The 19,990-nt window shown below is 37.4% G+C and overlaps 1 protein-coding gene across 1 annotated transcript in view; it reads right to left on the minus strand.

Moving 5' to 3' along the window:
- The window catches only part of Blos3 (Biogenesis of lysosome-related organelles complex 1, subunit 3), a 98,706-nt gene extending 79,925 nt beyond the window's left edge, over positions 1-18,781 (minus strand). The window contains exon 1 of the mRNA XM_090383227.1: positions 18,374-18,781. Within this exon, the coding sequence (XP_090239353.1) occupies positions 18,374-18,484 (111 nt within the window). The 5' untranslated portion in view covers positions 18,485-18,781. The remainder of the gene's footprint in view (positions 1-18,373) is intronic.
- Positions 18,782-19,990: the final 1,209 nt, after the last annotated feature.

The raw sequence follows: 19,990 nt of genomic DNA on the forward strand, positions 1-19,990 counted from the left end.
AGATATTTAAATTTCCTCCGAATACCATCATCTTTGACTTCTGAGGCCTAATATTTAGCTTGTTAAGAAGAGTCTATTCATATAGGTCCTGAAGTGTACTACTGACAAAAGATTCCAACTTAGACTGAGAATTGCCACTGACAAGGATAGTTAAATCATCAGCGTAGGCTATAATCTTAGCATTTTCAAAGGTTCTAGAAATCCACTGCTGCAGGACCATGTTCCAGACAAGGGGTCCCAAGATAGATCCCTGGGGATACCCACGCGAGACCTGCCTAAAAACTTGATCGAATTTATATTTTATGGTTATTGCTCTATTGTCAAAACAGCTACGGAAAAGGAGGTATAGTTATAGAGGACACTTAGCAATACGAAGGCATTTGAGGGCACTTACCCACCAAAGGGAATCGAAAGCATCCTCAAAGTCAATATATATAGCTAAAACATTTATAAGTTGAATTTTCCAGATGAACAACCAGGTCTACCAATGCATCCTCACAGGACCTGCCAGGATAAAAACCATATTGGTTTGGAGATATTAAATCCTGTAGTTGTGATAGGATGTGTAGACAGATAGCCATAAGATGTTCCAGTAATTTTCCTAAGTTTGCCAAGAGTGCTACCGGTCTGTAAGACCACAGATGAAATGATGGTTTACCAGGCTTTTTTATGAGTTTGACCAGTGCGATTTTCCAAGCCTCTGGAAAAGTACCCCTCCTGAGGCATTCGTTAAACAAAAAATGGAAGTATTTCAGGTCTTAAAATACAAAGGCACTTTCAACAAGATTCATGCCTGGATATTTGACAATGTTAATTTTTTGGAGAGCTGTGTTCAATTCAAGCAGATTAAAATGCTCTCTAGATATCAACGCTATAACTGGCGTTAGCAAGAGTCCGTGAATGATCTAAAGAATCGGAGGTCACACCATCCACCAGAAACAATGTCTAGTATAGCATTAACACTATCTGTCCAAGTTAATGGCTCAGTCCAGTCTGCCAAAACAGATCCATATATATTTGGAGTAAACATTTTCTCGTGCAAAAGTTTATACAGCAAGCCCCAAGGATCAGCATTCTCAGAGCATTGCACAAAAGCCATCCAGGCTTCCTGTTTCTGAGTTGCAATATAATTAATTTAAAGAAAATTAGTTGAAATAATAGCCTTAACGTATTTCTTTTCTGTCTGCATACCATTGGTAGAATACTCTTATATCATTCTGAGGCTAATCTTGATGTTTCTGATAAAAACAGCGTGCACTGTGAACTTTCTTTCTTAATCGGGATAGCTCCTGCGTCCACCACAGGCAAGTCCTAGAGATTATCTTCTTTTTTCTTGAAGATCGATAAGAAGCTTTAATTATTGAATTTTGTCAACAAGTTCCGGAATAGGCAAGTTCTAGAGATTATCTTCTTTTTTCTTGAAGATCGATAAGAAGCTTTAATTATTGAATTTTGTCAACAAGTTCCGGAATTGAAAGGGATGTCAATGATTTAGGTGATGTATCCGAGAAGTCTCGAAGAATAGAAGAATCAAAAGCAGGCCAGTTTATGTTTTTCAAAGAGAATCTTACTAGTTCCGGCTGGAGAGGCAAGGAGTCAGAAAGTAACATAGGTTTGAATGAAACCGTGAAAAAGATCACATGATGATCACTTGTACACCAGTCAGGTTTGATGCTTCAATCAGAAACCATCAGATCAAAATGTAAATTCATGAAAGTTAAGTCAATATTTGATTCACCAGTGAAACTGGAGTAAGTAGTGATATTTTGAGGCCTGTTTAAAATGGTGAGATTGTAGCTAATTATAAACTCCTCAAGGAGTTCATAATCCACAAAAATCACTGTAGGAGCTAAACATTCATGTCAGATGAGATTAAAATATAGCAGGAAGATTAAAGGCATTTTCCAGGTAAAACAAAAATTTATCCAAATCATCTGATGGTGGGCAGTATAAAGATATAAGGTATAATTCAATATTAGAATAGGAGACCATAACACAAGGGTAGAAAACTGGCTACACAAGCTATTAATAACTGTAATGTTTAGATTCTAATTTAAAACAACCACACAAGATTTAGGATCTGTATCCACTGGCTGGATAAAACCCTAGTCCTCAAGGAAAAACCCAAAATTTTAGTGTCCTTCGTGTAGACGTACACAAAAAGGCTCTTGAATAGCCACTATGTCATTCAAATATTCTACTGGAATGAACAGCAGCCTGGAAAGCAAGTTGCTAGGGATTTCCAAGACTGCTGGGAGTCAGAGCGAAACAAGTAAATACACGGGCTGTGTTAGGGTAACTAAGAGTAGGAACAGGTGCATGTATACTTGCATTTACACCTATGCTAGAAATATAGCTAATAAATCTGATGAGTTTGAAGTGCTGGTCAAGACATCACAGGCGGATATTGTTGGGATATCAGTGATGGGGTGTCACGCAGATATAAGCAGTGCAGAATTGGAATTTGAGGAGTACGATGTGTACAGAAAGAAGAGACAGGACAGGAAGGGAGGAGGGGTTATGCTATTAGTTAATAAACACAAAATTTAAGGAAGTGCATCCAATTGACATTGGTGGACAATGCAAAGTTGAGTAAGCATGGAGTGAATAAGCACTGGGAAAGGGAAAATGAGAGTAGGTGTGCGTTATAGGCCTAATGAATCTGATGAATAAAATAGGCAATTGTGCAGAGAAATAGAGTGGACCAGTAAATCAGAATGTCTTATAATGGGGGATTGTAACTTTTCAGATATTGACTGGAAAACTGGAACCTGTGGGTTGGTCACTTGCACACTAGCAAGACTTTTGTGGATTTATTAACGCTAGCACTAGTAAAGGCATATGATGCAAGAAAGCATGTACTTCTCTGTACTCATTCCAGCAGCTCTACATCCTTCTTAAAATGAGGCCTCCAGACTTGTATAGAGTACTCAAGGTGTGGCCTACCCACTGCCTTATACAAGAGGATAATCACCTCCTTATCCCTGCTAGAAAAATTCCTGTATATCATTCACAAGACACCATGAACTACTGCTCAGAAAACTTCATATCTGACTGCACAATTAACCCCAGTTCCTTTTCGCTCTCTACCACCGTCAGTGTACCATATAGCTGATACGTTACTGTGGGGTTACTGCTTCCCATATGTAGTACTTTACATTTGCCAATGTTAAACTTCATTTGCCACCTCTCAGCCCACTGCTCAACTTTTCTAGTTCCTGTTGAAATAGCGTACTGTCATTAGTGTCATAACAACCCTGCCAACCTTTGTATCATCTGCAAACTTACACATTAAGCCTGATATACTATCATAGATATCATTAATAAATTAAGAAAACAACAATGCAGCAAACAGTGAACACTGGTGGACTGCACTAATAACATTCGCCCACGAAGAGCAGTGTCCATTGATTACCACTCTCTGTCTCCCACTCAACCATCCCTTTATCCATACCAGCAATCTTCCTGCTCCAATGCCACACTGCTCCAATTTGTGCAGCAGTCTTCCATGTGTAACAGTATCAAAAGCCTTTCTAAGATCCAAATATAAGATATCAAAATTATTCTTTGCATCCAGTTTCTTTGTGACCACATCATAGTATCCAATCAAATTGGTCAGACAAGACTTCCCCTTAACAAAACCATGCTGTGTTCGAGCTATAACTGAAGTCTTGTCTAGTTGATCCTGCAGTGCTTCTTTAACCAGTGCCTCCATTAATTTCCCCGGAACAGAAGTTAAACTAACAGGTCTGTAATTACTCATGTTGCCCTTTGATCCTCCTTTGTGAATTGGGGTCACATTTGCACATCTCCAGTCCACGGGTACCCCCTGAATCCAGAAAGCTCTCATGGTTATGGCTAACAGTTTGCTTACTTCCTTTGCTGCCTCCTTTAATATAACTGGATAGATCCCATCCACGCCAAGTGCCTTTCTTATGTTTATCTTCAATAATTTCTCCTCCACTTTGCTCTCAGTTATTACAAAATCATCTAGCTCACTGCCAGAGTTTAATACACCTCTGGCATTCCCCTCCCTGAATAACTCCTCGCGTGTGAATGTAGATGCAAAATACTCATTTAGTTTGTTAGCTACCTGAGCAGGATCATCAACAGTTGAACCATCGATATCAAGTGCAGCAATCTGATTCATCCACTTCCTACTAGAGCTTACATTGGATGACTGTTTTCTACAGCAACATGTTCAAGAGGCAACCAGAGGAAGTAATACTGTTGATCTAATTATCAGCAGTGATTATTCATGCAGAAGAATTTGCAGATAAAGGAACCACTGCGTGACAGTTATCACAGTGTACTGATGTGGTATTTATTTAAAGATATTACTACTATCAGGGGAAAAGGGAAGGGTTTTTGCTTTCATAAAGGATTTTATGGTGGTCTCAGACAGTTTTTAAATTCTACACAGTGGGATCAACTTGTTACCAACGGTGAATTCTAAATGGGAAGTCTTCAGGGACTTAATCTTGGAGGCTACTGGGCTTTTCACACCAACTAAGAAATACTGTTCAAGATTTAGACCTAAATGGATATCAGATGAACTAATGAGGCACATGGCAGAGAAGAAAAAAGCATGAGATGCATATAAATTATCACGCAACACAGAAGCCTATGGCAGATATAAGCTAGTCTGCTATCAAGTCACGAAGGAGGCTAGGCAGGCAAAAGCAGATTACGAGAAATCTTTGGCAAAGGATGCAAAAAAAAAACAGTAAAGAGTTCTTTACTTATGTAAACTCTAGAAGGAAAGGGATGAATCAGATTAGTCCATTTAACATAGATGGTTTGACTATTGATGATCATGCTCAGTAGCTCAAACTGAATGAGTATTTTGCACCTATATTCACACGAGGTATTCAAGGAGGGGAATGCGAGAAGCTTATAAAACTCTAACAGGAAGCTAAGTAATTTTGTAATAACTGAGAGCAAAGTGGAGGAGAATTTGTTGAAGTTAAATATAAGGAAGGCACCTGGGGTGTGAATGGGATCTATCCAGTTATATTAAAGGAGGCAGCAAAGGAAGTAAGCAAACCCTAAGCCATAATTATGAGAGCTTCCTTAGACTCAGGGGAGGTCCCCATGGACTACAGGTGTGGAAATATATCCTCAATTCACAAATGGGATTCAAAAGGTGAAAATGGATGCTCTTACCAAGATAGGCTTAAGTTCTGCAAATTGCAGTGCCTGGAGACTAGGCACATGCCAGGTGATTTGATTGAGGTGTATAAGGCCTTGAATTGGTTGAGCAAGCTCAATGCCAATGGGTTTCTTCCTCTTGCTCAGATTAAGAACCTGAGGGGAGCATGGATTCCAACTAAGGAAAGATAGTTGTAGAATATATGTGCAGAAATTTGCCTTTAGCCAGCGGGTAGTTGATTGCTAGAACAGACTTCCATCTCTTGTTGTGGAAGTTGATAGCTTAAATAAATTTAAGGCTTTGCTGGATAAGATTTTGGAGTGAATAGACGAGTTTAATAGTTGGTTTTTTTTTTTTTTCTGATGCTGCATAAGCTTGCTTTATGTATCATATGCCTCTGCAAATGTCCACAGAATGAACCTCTGCCGAAATCCTTAACTCGTCAGTAACTGCCTGGAAATGATGACCATTAATTTGCATAATCTTCAAATGTACTAGAGCCTGCAGAACTGGATGAGAGGTTCTCCCATTACATGAGTAGACATATGGCAAAATTGAATCAGAATTATTTACATCTTGATTATAATATACAGTATTTAGAAGGCTATTAGTTGTGTCACTCATAGGCAGTCCTTAGGTGTGCCGCATCTAGCGCTTTTAAATATTCAGGGCATGAACCATCTCTGACAGGATGTTGGTAGTTGTGCTTTCACCTTTTATGATTGATACTGCACACTTCTCTGTGCAGCACTCTGCAAAAACATGCCCACAGGATGTGGACTCGTGTGAACAAAATTGTGCAGTACAACCATATCCCAGACAATGGTAGCACTTTGTAACAATAGTAAAAGGATGAAATTTGTGTGAAGGCCATGATAGAAAAATTCTATCTTGAGACTTATCCCTGCTAGCAAAATTCCTATATATCATTGACAAGACTCCATGACCTGCTCTGGCAATCCATCTGCAGTGCTCAGTGACCTTCATATCTGACTGCACAATTATCCCCTTTTTCATTCTCCATTTCCCTGAGTGTAGTAACACACAGTTGATACTTTTTTCTTGGGTTACTGCTACCTATATGCAGTACTTTGCATTTGTTAATGTTAAATTTTAGTTGCCACTTCCCAGCCCATCTGCCTATTTTATATCCTGTTGCAGTAGCATACAGTCTTTACTGTCATTAACAACCCTGCAAACCTTTGTATCATCTGCAAACTTGGACATTAAGTCTGATATACCTTCATCGATAAATACAGAAAACAACAATGGGCCCTGCACCAAACCATGGGGACTCCACTAATAACATCAGTCCACAAAGAGCAGTGTTCATTTATTACCGCTACCTGCTGTCTCCCACTCAACCATCCCTTTATCCATTGTAGCAACTTAACCTTAATGCCATACTGCTCCAATTTGTACAGCAGTCTTCCACGTGCAACAGTATCAAAAGCTTTCCTGAAATCCAAGTATATGATATCAAAATAATTTTTTGCATCCAGTCCTTTGTGACCACATCATAGAAGCCAATCAAATTGGTCAGACAAGATCTCCTCTAAACAAACCCATGCTGTGTCTGAACTATTGCTGCAGTCTTGTCTAGATGATCCTGCAATGCTTCTTTAACCAGACTCCATAATTTTCCTTACAATAGAAGTTAAACTAACAGGTCTATAATTATTTGTGTTACCCTTTGAATCCCCTTTGTGAACTGGGGATACATTTGCACATCTCCAGTCCATGTGAACCTCCCCTGAATCTAAGAATGCTCTCATAATTATGGGTAAGGGCTTGCTTACTTCCCTCGCTGCTTCCTTCAATATAACTGAATAGATTCCATCCACCCCAGGTGCCTTTTTTTTTCAATACACTGTAATCACGGTCACCCAGTGGTTCCTTTATCTGCAAATTCTTAATGCACGAATAATCACTGCTGATAATCAGATCAAGAGTATTACTTTCTCTGGTTGCCTGTCGAACATGCTGGCATAGAAAACAGTCAACCAATAAATCCACAAAAGGCTTCGTAGTGTGCAAGTAACCAACCCACAAGTTCCAGTCAATATCTGGAAAATTAAAATCCCCCAATACAAGACATTCTGATTTACTGGCCCACTCTATTTCTCTGTACAATTATTAATTGTACTCATCAGAGTCATTAGGCCTATAACACACTCCTACTCTCATTTTCCCCTTCTCAGTGCTTACATCACACCAAACTGACTCAACTTGGCACTGACCATCTGTTAACTGGATGCACTTCCTTAGATTTTGTGTTTCTTAATTTTAATTTTAGCAATTCTAGCATTGGTGTACATGCAAGTATACACACACCTGTTCTTACTCTCCCTAACACAGCCCATGTATTTACTTGTTTCATGCTGACTCCAATAAAAGCAGTGAAAGAATCACTTTCACCTCTGCCTGCAGCTACTGTTGATCTTTTTGTCTGTGAATCCCCCCCAAGCTAGCAGTTCTCTGGCCCACCTAACACTGCCTCAATAGCATTAGCAAATAATCTTACGCTCTTTCTAAGTGTATCCCATTCCTGTAGAAGCAGCCTCTCCTGTTAGCAAGTACTGTACAGACCACGCTGAAAAAATGTGCCCCCATGATTTGGTAGTTGTTGGCGCATCGGCTTCTGTGGCCATATTGCACCTCCCAAGGTTTTTGCAGTACTTTGATCCAAGCCCGAGGCAGGAATCGAACCCGCGACCTTTGGGTTGCCGGGCAGGTACTTTTACCCACTCGGCTAGCCCGGTCGGCTGTGCCCCCATGAGCTTTGCACAATCTCTCCAGGGCCGAATTGATTAACACGGCTCTCATTATATACTCCCTCCTATCATGTCTGGGCAGAATTGCTGACACTTTCAAATTTTATCCTAACCAGCAACTTTTTCTCCACATTGACCTGTACTTGTTAAATAAATCTGCAGATCTCTTACTCTTAAGGTCATTAGTGCCAACAATGTGTACAACAATATTATATCTTTTGTGCCCTTAAAAGATGATATTTGCTCTACCTCTACAACATCATAAACTTTTGATTCTGGGAGACATACCCTGGTTTGGTTCCACCTATTCTTTTTGCATAATATATTCCCCGTCTTCCTGACAATAGAGCCACAGACAATAACTAGCTCCTGTGGGACCAGTGCATTCTGCCTTGGAGACTGCTACTATGTTGCCTGATGCACAGGTGTGAGCTCTGGCATTGAGTTGGGCAGCTGAGAGCTTGATGGGCCTTCATATTAATTTCTTTGAGGGCATCTACCCTACACTTCAAACTCTCATAGATACCCATCAGAACGCTGAGTTGATACCTAATTTCTTCACACATATTGAAGAAAACAAAAAAGCATGATATTTACATTCTTGCTTTTTTGGTCTGTGAGATTGTTTTGTCTTCCATTGTATTGACTGTCTTTTAGTCTCTGGGTCAAACTGTAACAGCTAACTTTCATTGGAAATAACTGCAGTACTCAGAAATCTGGATTTACTTCAATCTTTTTCAAAACATCTTCACAAACTTGGAGTCTTCTCATTTTCTGATCTTCATCTAAAATTTTCGGCACCATCTTGGCACATGCTCATTCCAAGATTCGAGATGTCCACAGAGTGAGTAACTGTTTGGAAGAAAAGTAATACTGAGAGCGAAAGAGAAAACCCAGTTATTTTAGATACAAAGGAAGCAATATTTTTGTTGTGCTTATGCCAAGGAACATTAGATGTCAGGGTAATCCCTAATAGAGATGTGATCTTGCCAAGAAATTTGATTGTTGTCAAAGATAAGCATAGGAGCAGAAGAATCCTTTTTATGGATATAAGAGGAAATTGAGTTTTAGAAGGATTGAAATTAACTAAGTTATCTTTGTCCATCTGGAGAACTACCTGGAGATCAACATTTAAGGAATTGGTAATGGATATTTGAGAAGTTGAAGCTATTTGTGTAGGGTAAGGTTTCTCAAACTGGAAAGTGGAATACAATGTGCTATCATCAACAAAACAATGAATAGGATTTCCTGTCAATGGAAAAAGGTATTAATAACAAAAGGCAAAGAGTGGTAGAAAGAAATGAACCTTGGGAACACCAAGAGTTGTCTACAATCACACAGTGAACGGTCAGAGAGAAAGCTGGACACTTCATTTAGAAAAAGGAGTTGCAATTGATATGACTGCAGCCTATTTGGAAGACCTATATGACAAACAAGTTAAAAAGCCTTTGAAATGTCAAGAGCAACTGCTTCAGTTTCACCAAACATTCCATTGAATTTGTTGATAGATGGGGAACATAAGCCAGTATATCACCAGTGGATCAACACATTGTATACAATTGGTAATCATTGATCAGATGGAAGGCTTCTAGTTAGTTTATGAGTTGGCAGTTAATGGATTTCTCCATTACCTTAGAAAGAGTGGAAATAAGTGCAAAGCAATAGATTGGTTACCCTTTTTAGGAACTGGCTGGAATGAGAAAATTTCCAAGCAGAAAGAAAAACATCAGTGGAATAAAAGAGTTTAAAAAGGCAAAACAGAACAGGAGAAAGCTCAGGAGCACAGGTTTTGAGAACAAATGGATAAATACCATCAGGACCTGGAGCTTCCTTGGCATCTAGATCGTTCAAAATTCTTTTGACAGAAGACCACAGGGGGCAATGAATGGTAAGAGGTGGTTTTCTAAGATCATCAATAAAAGTTAGAAGAAAAGTAGGATGCATTAGTAGTGGCATATGATGCCATAAGCAAGCTTATAACTGCATCGGCCAAAAAAAAAAACTGCCCATTTCACCTATTGATTTGCTCCAAAAGTTTGTCCAGTTCATCCTTGAATTTGAAAGAAGTTGTTTATGCATGGGTATGGCACTTCCATTATTTCTGCTACCCAGGCAGTATGAATGCATTGTTTATTCATATCTAATATTGTGAATACCTTCACAACAAGCTGCCTAGGTATTGCACTACTTTGAATAAGTAACACTTCTCTGGTACAGAAGACTACTGGTTACTTATTCTCAGATGGGTACCATCACCCAGACGGCACAGTTTCGAAGCTAGTTGTACATGTATGGGATAATAATTCTACTATCCACTTGTAGCTATTAGACTTAGAAAAGCAAAAAAGTAAAGAGAAAGTTATAGGAGAGGAAGAAGAAAAGAAACGGTGTAGAAGAATGAAAGGGACTAATTCCAACTCACACCACTCAAAAACTCAGACTCCTCGAATAGGCAATGCTGCCCCAGTGGGGAAGACTGTTGTTACCTGTTCTCAGAAACTCCAGGCAGCATAAAGCACCCCCTGACGGCACCGTTTTAAAGCTGGTTGGCTTCATCATTAGTGGATGGGTGTTGCAATAGTGACAACCCAGTTATGAAGTATAACTCCACAATATGAGGGATGCTGGTACCTGCCCACCCACTGATGATGAAGCCAACTTCGAAACAGTGCCATCTGGGTGGTGGTGCCCATCTGAGAATAAGTAACAGTAGTCTTCTCTACCAGAGAAGTGTCACATTTGAAGTGCAATATGCAATACCTAGGCAACTCATTGTGAAGTTATTCACAATATGAGATATGAATAAACGATGCATTCATACTACCTGGGTAGTAGAAATGATGGAAGTGCTATACCCATACATAAACAACCTGTTTCATACTCTTAGACATTCAGTCAAGAAATATTTTTCGATCCTTGAATTTATTTAAGATATCAACTTCCACAACAACAGATGGAAGTATGTTCCAGCAATCAACCACTTGCTGGCTAAAGGCAGATTTCTGCACATCTATTCTGCAAGTCTTTCTTCAATTTGAATTTATGCCTTCTCACACAGAGGTGTATTGCTAAAAAAATAGTACCGGAACACTCTTCGATTAACTAGAAATAGTTACCTAGCTTTTTTCATTTGCAAAAATAAATAAGTCAAAGATTAGAATATTTGTTCAGTTTTTATTTATAACTATTAAATAAAAATTTCAAAAGTAAAAAACAAAGACAAAAATTTTAAAAAATCAGAAAAGTAAAAAACGAAAACAATAATAAAACTCCAAAATAATATAAAAAATACTGTTCAGTATTTAAAATAATAATATAAAATAGCATATCAAAATAATAGTAGTGAAAAAGAAAATCTGTGGATCAAGGCCATTTTCACCTTTAAGTAGTATTATTTAAGTAGTAGTATTATTTGAGAAGAACTATTGCTCACATTACTGCTGTTACAATGGAAAAGAAGCAACAACTCTTATGCAGTTTTAGAAGGTGATATTACATCCTTACAACAATAAGGAATATTGCTGCAAAGCTGGAAAGTCATCAAGCAATCTCCTGTACTTATTTTTCCAACTCGTGTATTGATTGCATGTAAATCACCTCTTTACCATATTAAACACACTCCACTGAATGCCTCCTGTGGTCTTCTGGTGGAAGGATGTCAGAAGAATTCTCCTGAACATGAATTCGGAGAATGAGAAAATTCTCTAATTTTCTTGGTATCAAGAGTGTTCTTGATACCAAGAAAGCTCCAGAAAAGGAAATGGGCAGTTACTAAGTTAACACTCGCACACTCTCATGGTAATCACTCAATACCTCGAATAAGTAATTGCTTCCCAAATAAAGCAGACTATTTTTACTTATTATCAGTCTCTATGGACACCATTCAGATCCCCACACAGCACTGTTTGTGCTATGGGTATGACTATGGGATAATAAACACTCATCCATATCTCTGTCCATAGACATAGAAAGGGTGGAGGAAAGTGATAGTAGGATACGAAGAAGGAATGCCATTGAAAAATGGAAGGGGCAGTTACTCCTCAAACTCACTCCAGTAGTTCACTCATAAATCCCTCAAATCTCGGTAAGTAACACTGTTGTTTTCTATTCTCAGTAAGCAAGGATCTCTTCAGGCAGTACTGTTTTAAAGCTATTTGGGTTGAAACTCAGTTGTGACTTAGTTTCACAATATGAGATGCCAAAAGGTGTGCTTCTTCTTAGACTAATGGTATTTTAGGGCAGAAAGCCTCAAACTATGTAAAATTCAGACTATGAGATTTGTCAGCGTATTTGCATCATTTCTCCATTGGCGAATTTTTTAGAAAAACTAAAGTTTGTACAGTGGCATCATCGCAATTGGATCATCAACCCCTATACTTCTGGGTATCTACCCACTCATTGATGAGAAGCCAAATAGCTTTGAAACAGTGCTGTCTGGGTGGTGGTATCAACTGAAAACAAGTAACAGCAGCAGTCCTTAATGGAGAAGTATTACTTATTTGTAGTATAAGGAGGGCAATTTGTGGAGGACACTATAAGGAGGACAATAATGATTCCACTGTACAAACCTCAGTTTATCTAAAAAATTCAGCTTTATAGAAATGATGCAAATGCACTGACCAATCTCATAGTTTAAATTAAAATAATTAAATAATGCTGTCATTATATACTTAGATTTCAGAAAAGCTTTTGATACTTTGCCCACAAAAGAATGCTGTACAAACTGGAGCTGTATGGCATTAGGAGCAGGTTACTACTATGGATAAAGGGATGGCTGAGGGGGAGATGCCAGAATGGATATCAATGGGCACTGCTCTCTTTGCAGTAATGTTATTAGTGGAGTCCCTCAGGGTTCAGTGCTTGGCCCATTGTTTTCAATATTTATTAATACTACTGTCGAAGTCATATCAGGCCTAATGTCTAAGTTTACAGATGATAGATTGGCAAAGTGGTTTATGACAGTAATAGGGTATGTTACTGCAGTAAAATCTAGAAACATTAGGCAAATCTGATAAGTGGCATTTGAAGTTTAAGATTCAAATTAAGATTAGCATTCAGTTTGGAACAGGTGGGGAGAAGGGTGAACAAGATTAGCAAGAAAGGCTTGTTATGCAAATTGCAGCATCTGGAGACTAGGCACATGCAAAGAGGTTTGATTCAGGTGTTTAAAACTATGAATAGATTCAATAAGCTGAATGCTAATGTCATCCTTCCTCTTCTCAGACATGAGTTGGGGCATACAGAGGCTGACTAGTTCAAAAAGTCTTACCGGGGAAAACTTGTAGTGGCCTCATACTAGTGTTTATGGCCAAAATCACACCAGTCACCATTTGTCTCTGGCCCACCGGGGTTTCCCCAGAAAGTCTTATGGCCAGTCTACCTCTGGGAACATAAATTCAAATTGAGGATCGACAGCTGGGTGCAGGATAGATATGTGGAAATTTGCCTTCGACCAGTATTCCAACAATCGGCCATCTAAGCTGATTATTGGAACAAACTTCTTTCTGGTGTCATCAAAGTGGGTAATTCGACTAAATTCAAAAAAGAACTAGAAAAACTATCAGAGAGGATAGAGAGGTGATATGGGAAGTTTTTTTTTTTTTTTTTGGCTAATGCCGTATAAGCTTGCTTTCTTGCATCATTTGTCACTATTAATATTAATAGTCCTTTTTCTCATTAAATTATTGTCCCACTACACTGCTTTCGAATATCACCTATCGAATTTATTAAAAGATGCCCGAACACTCTTAACTTATATAAGATCTAAAGATAGGTTTATTTCCATTCGAAATCTGGCATTTTGTAGTATGTTCCTATCACTTCATCAGTAATTATTGTCGTTGCTAATTCATCGTTACAAAACCAGAATGTCCAAAATTCAACGTGAAGCAGCATGTAGGAACATACCATGAAAAGTCCAATTTCCATCTGTATATAATTTCCAACTGGAAGTAAAAAAATATCTAGTTATCGCCTACTTTTAGATTGCTTAAGTTATATTTTATTATTAGGGTTTGGATTTTTATGTATTATCATATTCATTTTCCGTTTACATAAAGGCATGAAACGAGAGTCCATGTTACACGGTTTCAATATGATAAAATATGAAATTACAAGCATGTTTGTAATTTCATATTTCATCATATTTTACACAGTAGGTCATAATTTCAAAAAAATTTAATAGCATATTTTATACTCGTCAACATAAAATGTTCACATTTCATCTTACAATAACTGACAAATTATTTATCAAATTGATTTAAAATATATTTCTAAAAAACCGTGGGAATTTACATTTAATCATTTCACATTTCAGTGTGGGCAGGCACGAACGGCTAAATCCCAACGTTACAGTATTCTGAATGGCTCGTCACTCAGAACGACACCGTAGTGTAATTTTAGCTGTAATTTAAAACTTTACCATAGTTTTGCCTTATACTGAGTTCAACGAATTATTCGTTCAACTTATTTTATACAGTAGAAACTTCAGCTGTTGGCGAAATTAAGCCAAAATTAAGCTTTTTAGAAAATGGATTTCTTCTGTTGTTAAAGAAGAGTCTAAAGACACATACCAAATGGATGGAAAAATAATATATTGCAACAAGTGCAATAAAGAGGTATGTAAATTAAGTAATATATATAATATCGGTGTAGATACACCATAGATAACTCTTAAAATTTCTAAAAAACCGTGGGAATTTACATTTAATCATTTCACATTTCAGTGTGGGCAGGCACGAACGGCTAAATCCCAACGTTATTTCTGTTCCCGGAAAATTAATGGAGGCACTGGTGAAAGAAGCACTGCAGGATCATCTAGACAAGACTTCAGTTATAGCTAGGACACAGCATGGTTTTGTTAAGGGGAAGTCTTGCCTGACCAATTTGATTGGATACTATGATGCAGTCACAAAAGAACTGGATGCAGGGAATAACTTTGATATTATATACTTGGATCTTAGAAAGGCTTTTGATACTGTTGCACATGGAAGACTGCTGCACAAATTGGAGCAGTGTGGCATTGGAGGCAAGTTGCTGCTATGGATAAAGGGGTGGTTGAGGGGGAGAAGACAGAGAGTGGTAATCAATGGACACTGCTCATCGTGGACTAATGTTATTAGTGGAGTCCCTCAGGGTTCAGTATTGGGGCCTTTATTGTTTTCTGTATTTATAAATGATATTGATGATGGTATATCAGGCTTAATGTCCAAGTTTGCAGACGATACAAAGGTTGGCAGGGTTGTCAAGGACACTACTGACACTATGCTGCTGCAACAGGATTTGGAAAGGTTGAGCAGATGGGCTTCGAGGTGGCAAATGAAGTTTAACATTGACAAATGTAAAGTACTACATATGGGAAACAGCAACCCCAGAGCAACGTATCAACTCTGTGGTACTACACTGACAGTGGTAGAGAATGAAAGGGACCTGGGGGTGGTGGTGCAGGCAGATATGAAGTTCTCTGAGCAGTGCAGACGAGCTGCAAGAGTAGCTCATGGTGTATTGTCAATGATATATAGGAATTTTTCTAGCAGGGATAAGGAGGTGATTATTCCCTTGTATAAGGCAATGGTCAGGCCACACCTAGAGTACTGTATACAGGCCTGGAGGCCTCATTTCAGGAAGGATGTAGAGCTGCTGGAACGAGTACAGAGAAGGGCAACTAGATTGGTGAATGGGACAAAGGGGTTCTCTTACGAAGAAAGGCTTAAGTTTTGCAAATTACAGTGTCTGGAAACTAGGCACCAGCGGGGTGATCTGATAGAGGTGTACAAAGCCTTGAATGGTTTGAGCATGCTCAATGCTGATGGGATTCTTCCTCTAGCTCAGAAAAATCACCTGAGAGGGCATAAATTCAAATTGAGGAAAGACAGATGTAGGATAGATGTGCGGAAATTTGCCTTTAGCCAGCGGGTGGTTGGTGGGTGGAACAGACTTCCATCCCTTGTCGTGGAAGTTGATAGCCTAAATAAGTTTAAGGCTCAGCTGGACAGGTATTTCGAACGAACAGAGGGGTGAAGTGGAAGTGGTTATTTTTATTTATTTATGTTACTTTTTTTTTTTTTTTTTTTTTTGGCTGATGCTGCATAAGCTTGCTTTCTTGCATCAAATGCCTCTACTAATGCTAATGCTAATGCTAATGTTAAAGAACAACTACGATAGTAATGTGAAAGGCATCATTTCATCTGTATCTCATATTGTGCTCTTCCCTCATGAGTTGCCCATGTATTGTACTATCTTGAATAAGTAACACTTCACTAATACAGAAGACTATTGTTAACTATTCTCAGTGAGTACCACCACCCAGATGGCACGGTTTCAAAGCTAGTTAGCTTTTAATCGGTGGGTGGTGGTGGTAAGACAAGTAACAATAGTCTTCTCTATTAGTTACTTATTCGAGGTAGTGCAATACATGGGCAACTCGTTTTGAAGGAAGAGCACACTACGAGATATAGAGGAACTAATTCGCAGTACCATTGTAGTTATTTAAGAGTTATCTATGGTGTATCTACACCGATATTATATAGAATCTTAAACTCTTAAATATTATGCCTTGTTGCATTTAGTTTATTTAAGTAAATTAATTAATTACCTGGTAATAGATCTATCATAATTTTTATTTTTGGATGCTTCGATATACGGACATTCCAAATTTAATGCTCATGCATGTTTAGTTTTTTCATACAGTTTTTCATATAAATCTGAAAATAATAATAACCTTAAAACAAATGCGTAAATACATTTTTAAGGTTCTGTGTGCGAAATTATCCCAATTACAACAGCATAACATTACTGCTTTGCATGAAGCAAAAGTAAGGAGAAAGAGAATTTCAGGGGTGCATACTACACAGCAGCTGCTTACTGCAGAAAACCACCATTTATGCCAAGCAATGGTTGCCGCAAACATTCCTTGGAACAAAGTGAATAATCCGGTCTTCAAAAGCTTCTTGGAAAAATACTGCTCCCGAAAAATTCCGGATGAATCAACATTGCGGAAAAATTACCTTGAGGACTGCTATAAATCGGAATGCTCTCATTGATTTTATTAAATAATTTATTATTTAATAAAATCCAAGACTGAACGCTGTGTAGGCTATATTTTAATTAGTTTATTTATTTACTTACTTGCTTGCAGTGTCTAAACAATATTCGTGAAGATATTGGAAGCAGCTGTGTGTGGGTTCAGTTGATGAAACCATGGATTGTGAAGGCAGATACATAGCTAATTTTATTGTCGGAAAGCTTGATTCAGATGAACCATCTAAATCGTATCTCCTTGCATCAAAGGTTCTGGATAAAACTAATCATGCAACCATTGCTAGATTTCTTAATGATTCTCTTAGTAAGTACCATATCTCTGTGATCGACTGATCGCTGCTACATTGGAATGGGACTCTATACGGTTAAAATTAAACTTATTATTTAATATTCAATTAAATAATTAATTACTTATTTAATTATTTAATATTGTAAATGTATAATTTATAAAATGATAAATAAAATTAATATACAATTACTTATTTGTTTCAGGTATTTTCTGGCTGGACAGTGTAAAAACTGATCATTTTCCTCTTTTATTAATGGATTCAGCAGCCTGCATGCTCAAAGATGGGAAAGCATTGGAGGTATTTTTTCCGAGCATGATACATCTTATTTGTTTAGCCCATGGTCTTCACCGTGTAGCGGAACAAGTACGTTCGGAATTTAAAGATGTTGATAAGCTGATATCACTGACTAAAAAGGTCTTCCTTAATTAAGGTGCTCTAAAGAATACAGCTCTTAATCGTTCGAAACAAGTTCCGGGGGAAATCAGAGAAAAAATTGTTAATAAACTAGATGCAGTTTTTGCTAGAAACCCGGCTTATTCCAACATACGCAAAATTTCCCAAGTTTTAGAGGATACGGCCATTGAGGGACTTGCTCTAGCTCCTGATGTCATTAAGGCATTTAATTTTGCACCGATCACATCTTGTGATGTTGAGAGGTCCTTCTCTGCTTACAAGCAAATATTAGCAGATGATAGGAGATTAACTCTAAAACATTTGGAGTGGATACAGGTATCGCAATGCAATGGAAAGTACTTAGCAACTTAAGTGTTAGTAGCATAGTACCTTAGCCTATACATTTTGGTTTTTGTATGTTTAAAAAAATTTATTTTAATGTTTATATTTCAAAAAAAAAGTTGCAAATTGATATTTTCATTATATTACTTTTTTTAGAAATTTTTATAACAAGTTGTACAACTTTAAAATAATAAAAAAAGTAAATATCATTTATACGGTATGTAAAGGTAAATTATTTAGTCATATTTAAGGTCATATATGGTTAAATTTGATGACATATTTTCATCATGTTTTGACATTTTTAAGGTCATAAAAATCCGAACCCTATTTATTATATTTTAGCTATGCATCATGCGCTCAAGCAGCAAATTGTCATATCTCACCTGTGACTGCCGATATTCGTCAGGACGGTATAATACTGACACCTCCCCCTCATCATCAGAATCTTGTTCTCCAGGAACAGTTCGCACTGCCATTTCTTTAGCATATGCCATACGGAAATATCTTATAAAATATTCTGAAACTTTTAAATCCTAGTTTAATGTTTATAATCTTCCTGCTAATGCGTTACACAAATGTAATTTCGGCGCTGACTGAACAGGGTATTTATTTTCGTTATAACAAAAATAAAAAAAAAACTCTCAAAAATTGTAACTAGTTTTCCTACATTAGAAAGTCTAAGTATAAACTAGCATTGATTTTTAACTAACTAGTGGCTAACTAAAATTATTAATAATACTTCACACTATACCCAACTTCGGAACAGATACACACAGCACACAAGTCGTCATTTCTTGCTACCGCTACCACCTGGTGTCTGAAGTATGAGAAAATTGGGTTAAAATTAAGCTTATTTACAAACAAACTTTTCCTAATTGTTCTATCTTTGAAACTTGGGTCCTGTGAAGGGATAGCAGGACATTGGCTGACACACACACACGCACACACAAAGATTTAAGAAGATTTAGGACTTAAACTATTTTATAACGATTTAATAAGTTTATAACGGTAACGTTATAAATTACTATAACAATTTTTTAATGTTTACTAGGGGGCTTCGCCTCCTGCTCGCTTCTTTTGATAAAATAAAATACTTACAGAAGCTTTCAACTGTGTGTGTGTCTGTGTGTATTCCTCAGCTATGAATACATAAATACGTTACTATATCTATATAATATCGGTGTAGATACACCATAGACAACTCTTAACGAAAGACTACGATCGTAGTGTGAAAGGCATCATTTCATCTGCATCTAATATTGTGCTCCTCCTTCACAACGAGTTACCATGTATTACATTACCTCGAATAAGCAACGCTTCACTAACAGAGAAGACTATTGTCACTTATTATCGATGAGTATTACCACCCAGACGGCACCGTTTCAAAAGTAGTTGGCTTTTCATCGATGGGTGCCTTTCACACTACGACCGTAGTTTTTCTTTAAGACTTGTCTATGGTGTATCTACACCGATATTATATTGATATAGAATCTTAAACTCTTAAAATATTACGACTTGTTGCGTTTAATTTATTTAAATAAATATGTTATATACGGAAATAAAGAATGGTACCACGTGGTCATGCTAGATAAACATAGCGCGTGACCACGATTAAACAGAAGTTTGTTTTACCACAGTAAAACAAGCTTCTGTTACGTATTTTTGTATTTGTTACGTATTACCACGTAACGCGCATCTCTCTTCTCCCATTGCTGAATAAATATCATTAGGAGGGAAATTACTTTAATACATAGAAAGATAATATAATGTTTTTATAATATGTCATGATACGTTTATAATATAATGTGTATAACGGTAACATTATAAACACTTTATAACGTTTATAGTGTCCCATAAACCTTTCTTAAATCGGTATTACATAGTTTAACAAAAGAAGGGGATAGTCAAAATCAATCATGCATCTCAACTCTAGATGTCATTACAAGGTCCTGTTAGAAACGGCATCATTTTAATCTATCTGCACAGAATACTATTAGAAT

Source organism: Mastigoproctus giganteus, chromosome 1, assembly GCF_048544385.1.
Source record: "Mastigoproctus giganteus isolate SK-2022 chromosome 1, ASM4854438v1, whole genome shotgun sequence".
Classification (NCBI taxonomy): domain Eukaryota; kingdom Metazoa; phylum Arthropoda; class Arachnida; order Uropygi; family Thelyphonidae; genus Mastigoproctus; species Mastigoproctus giganteus.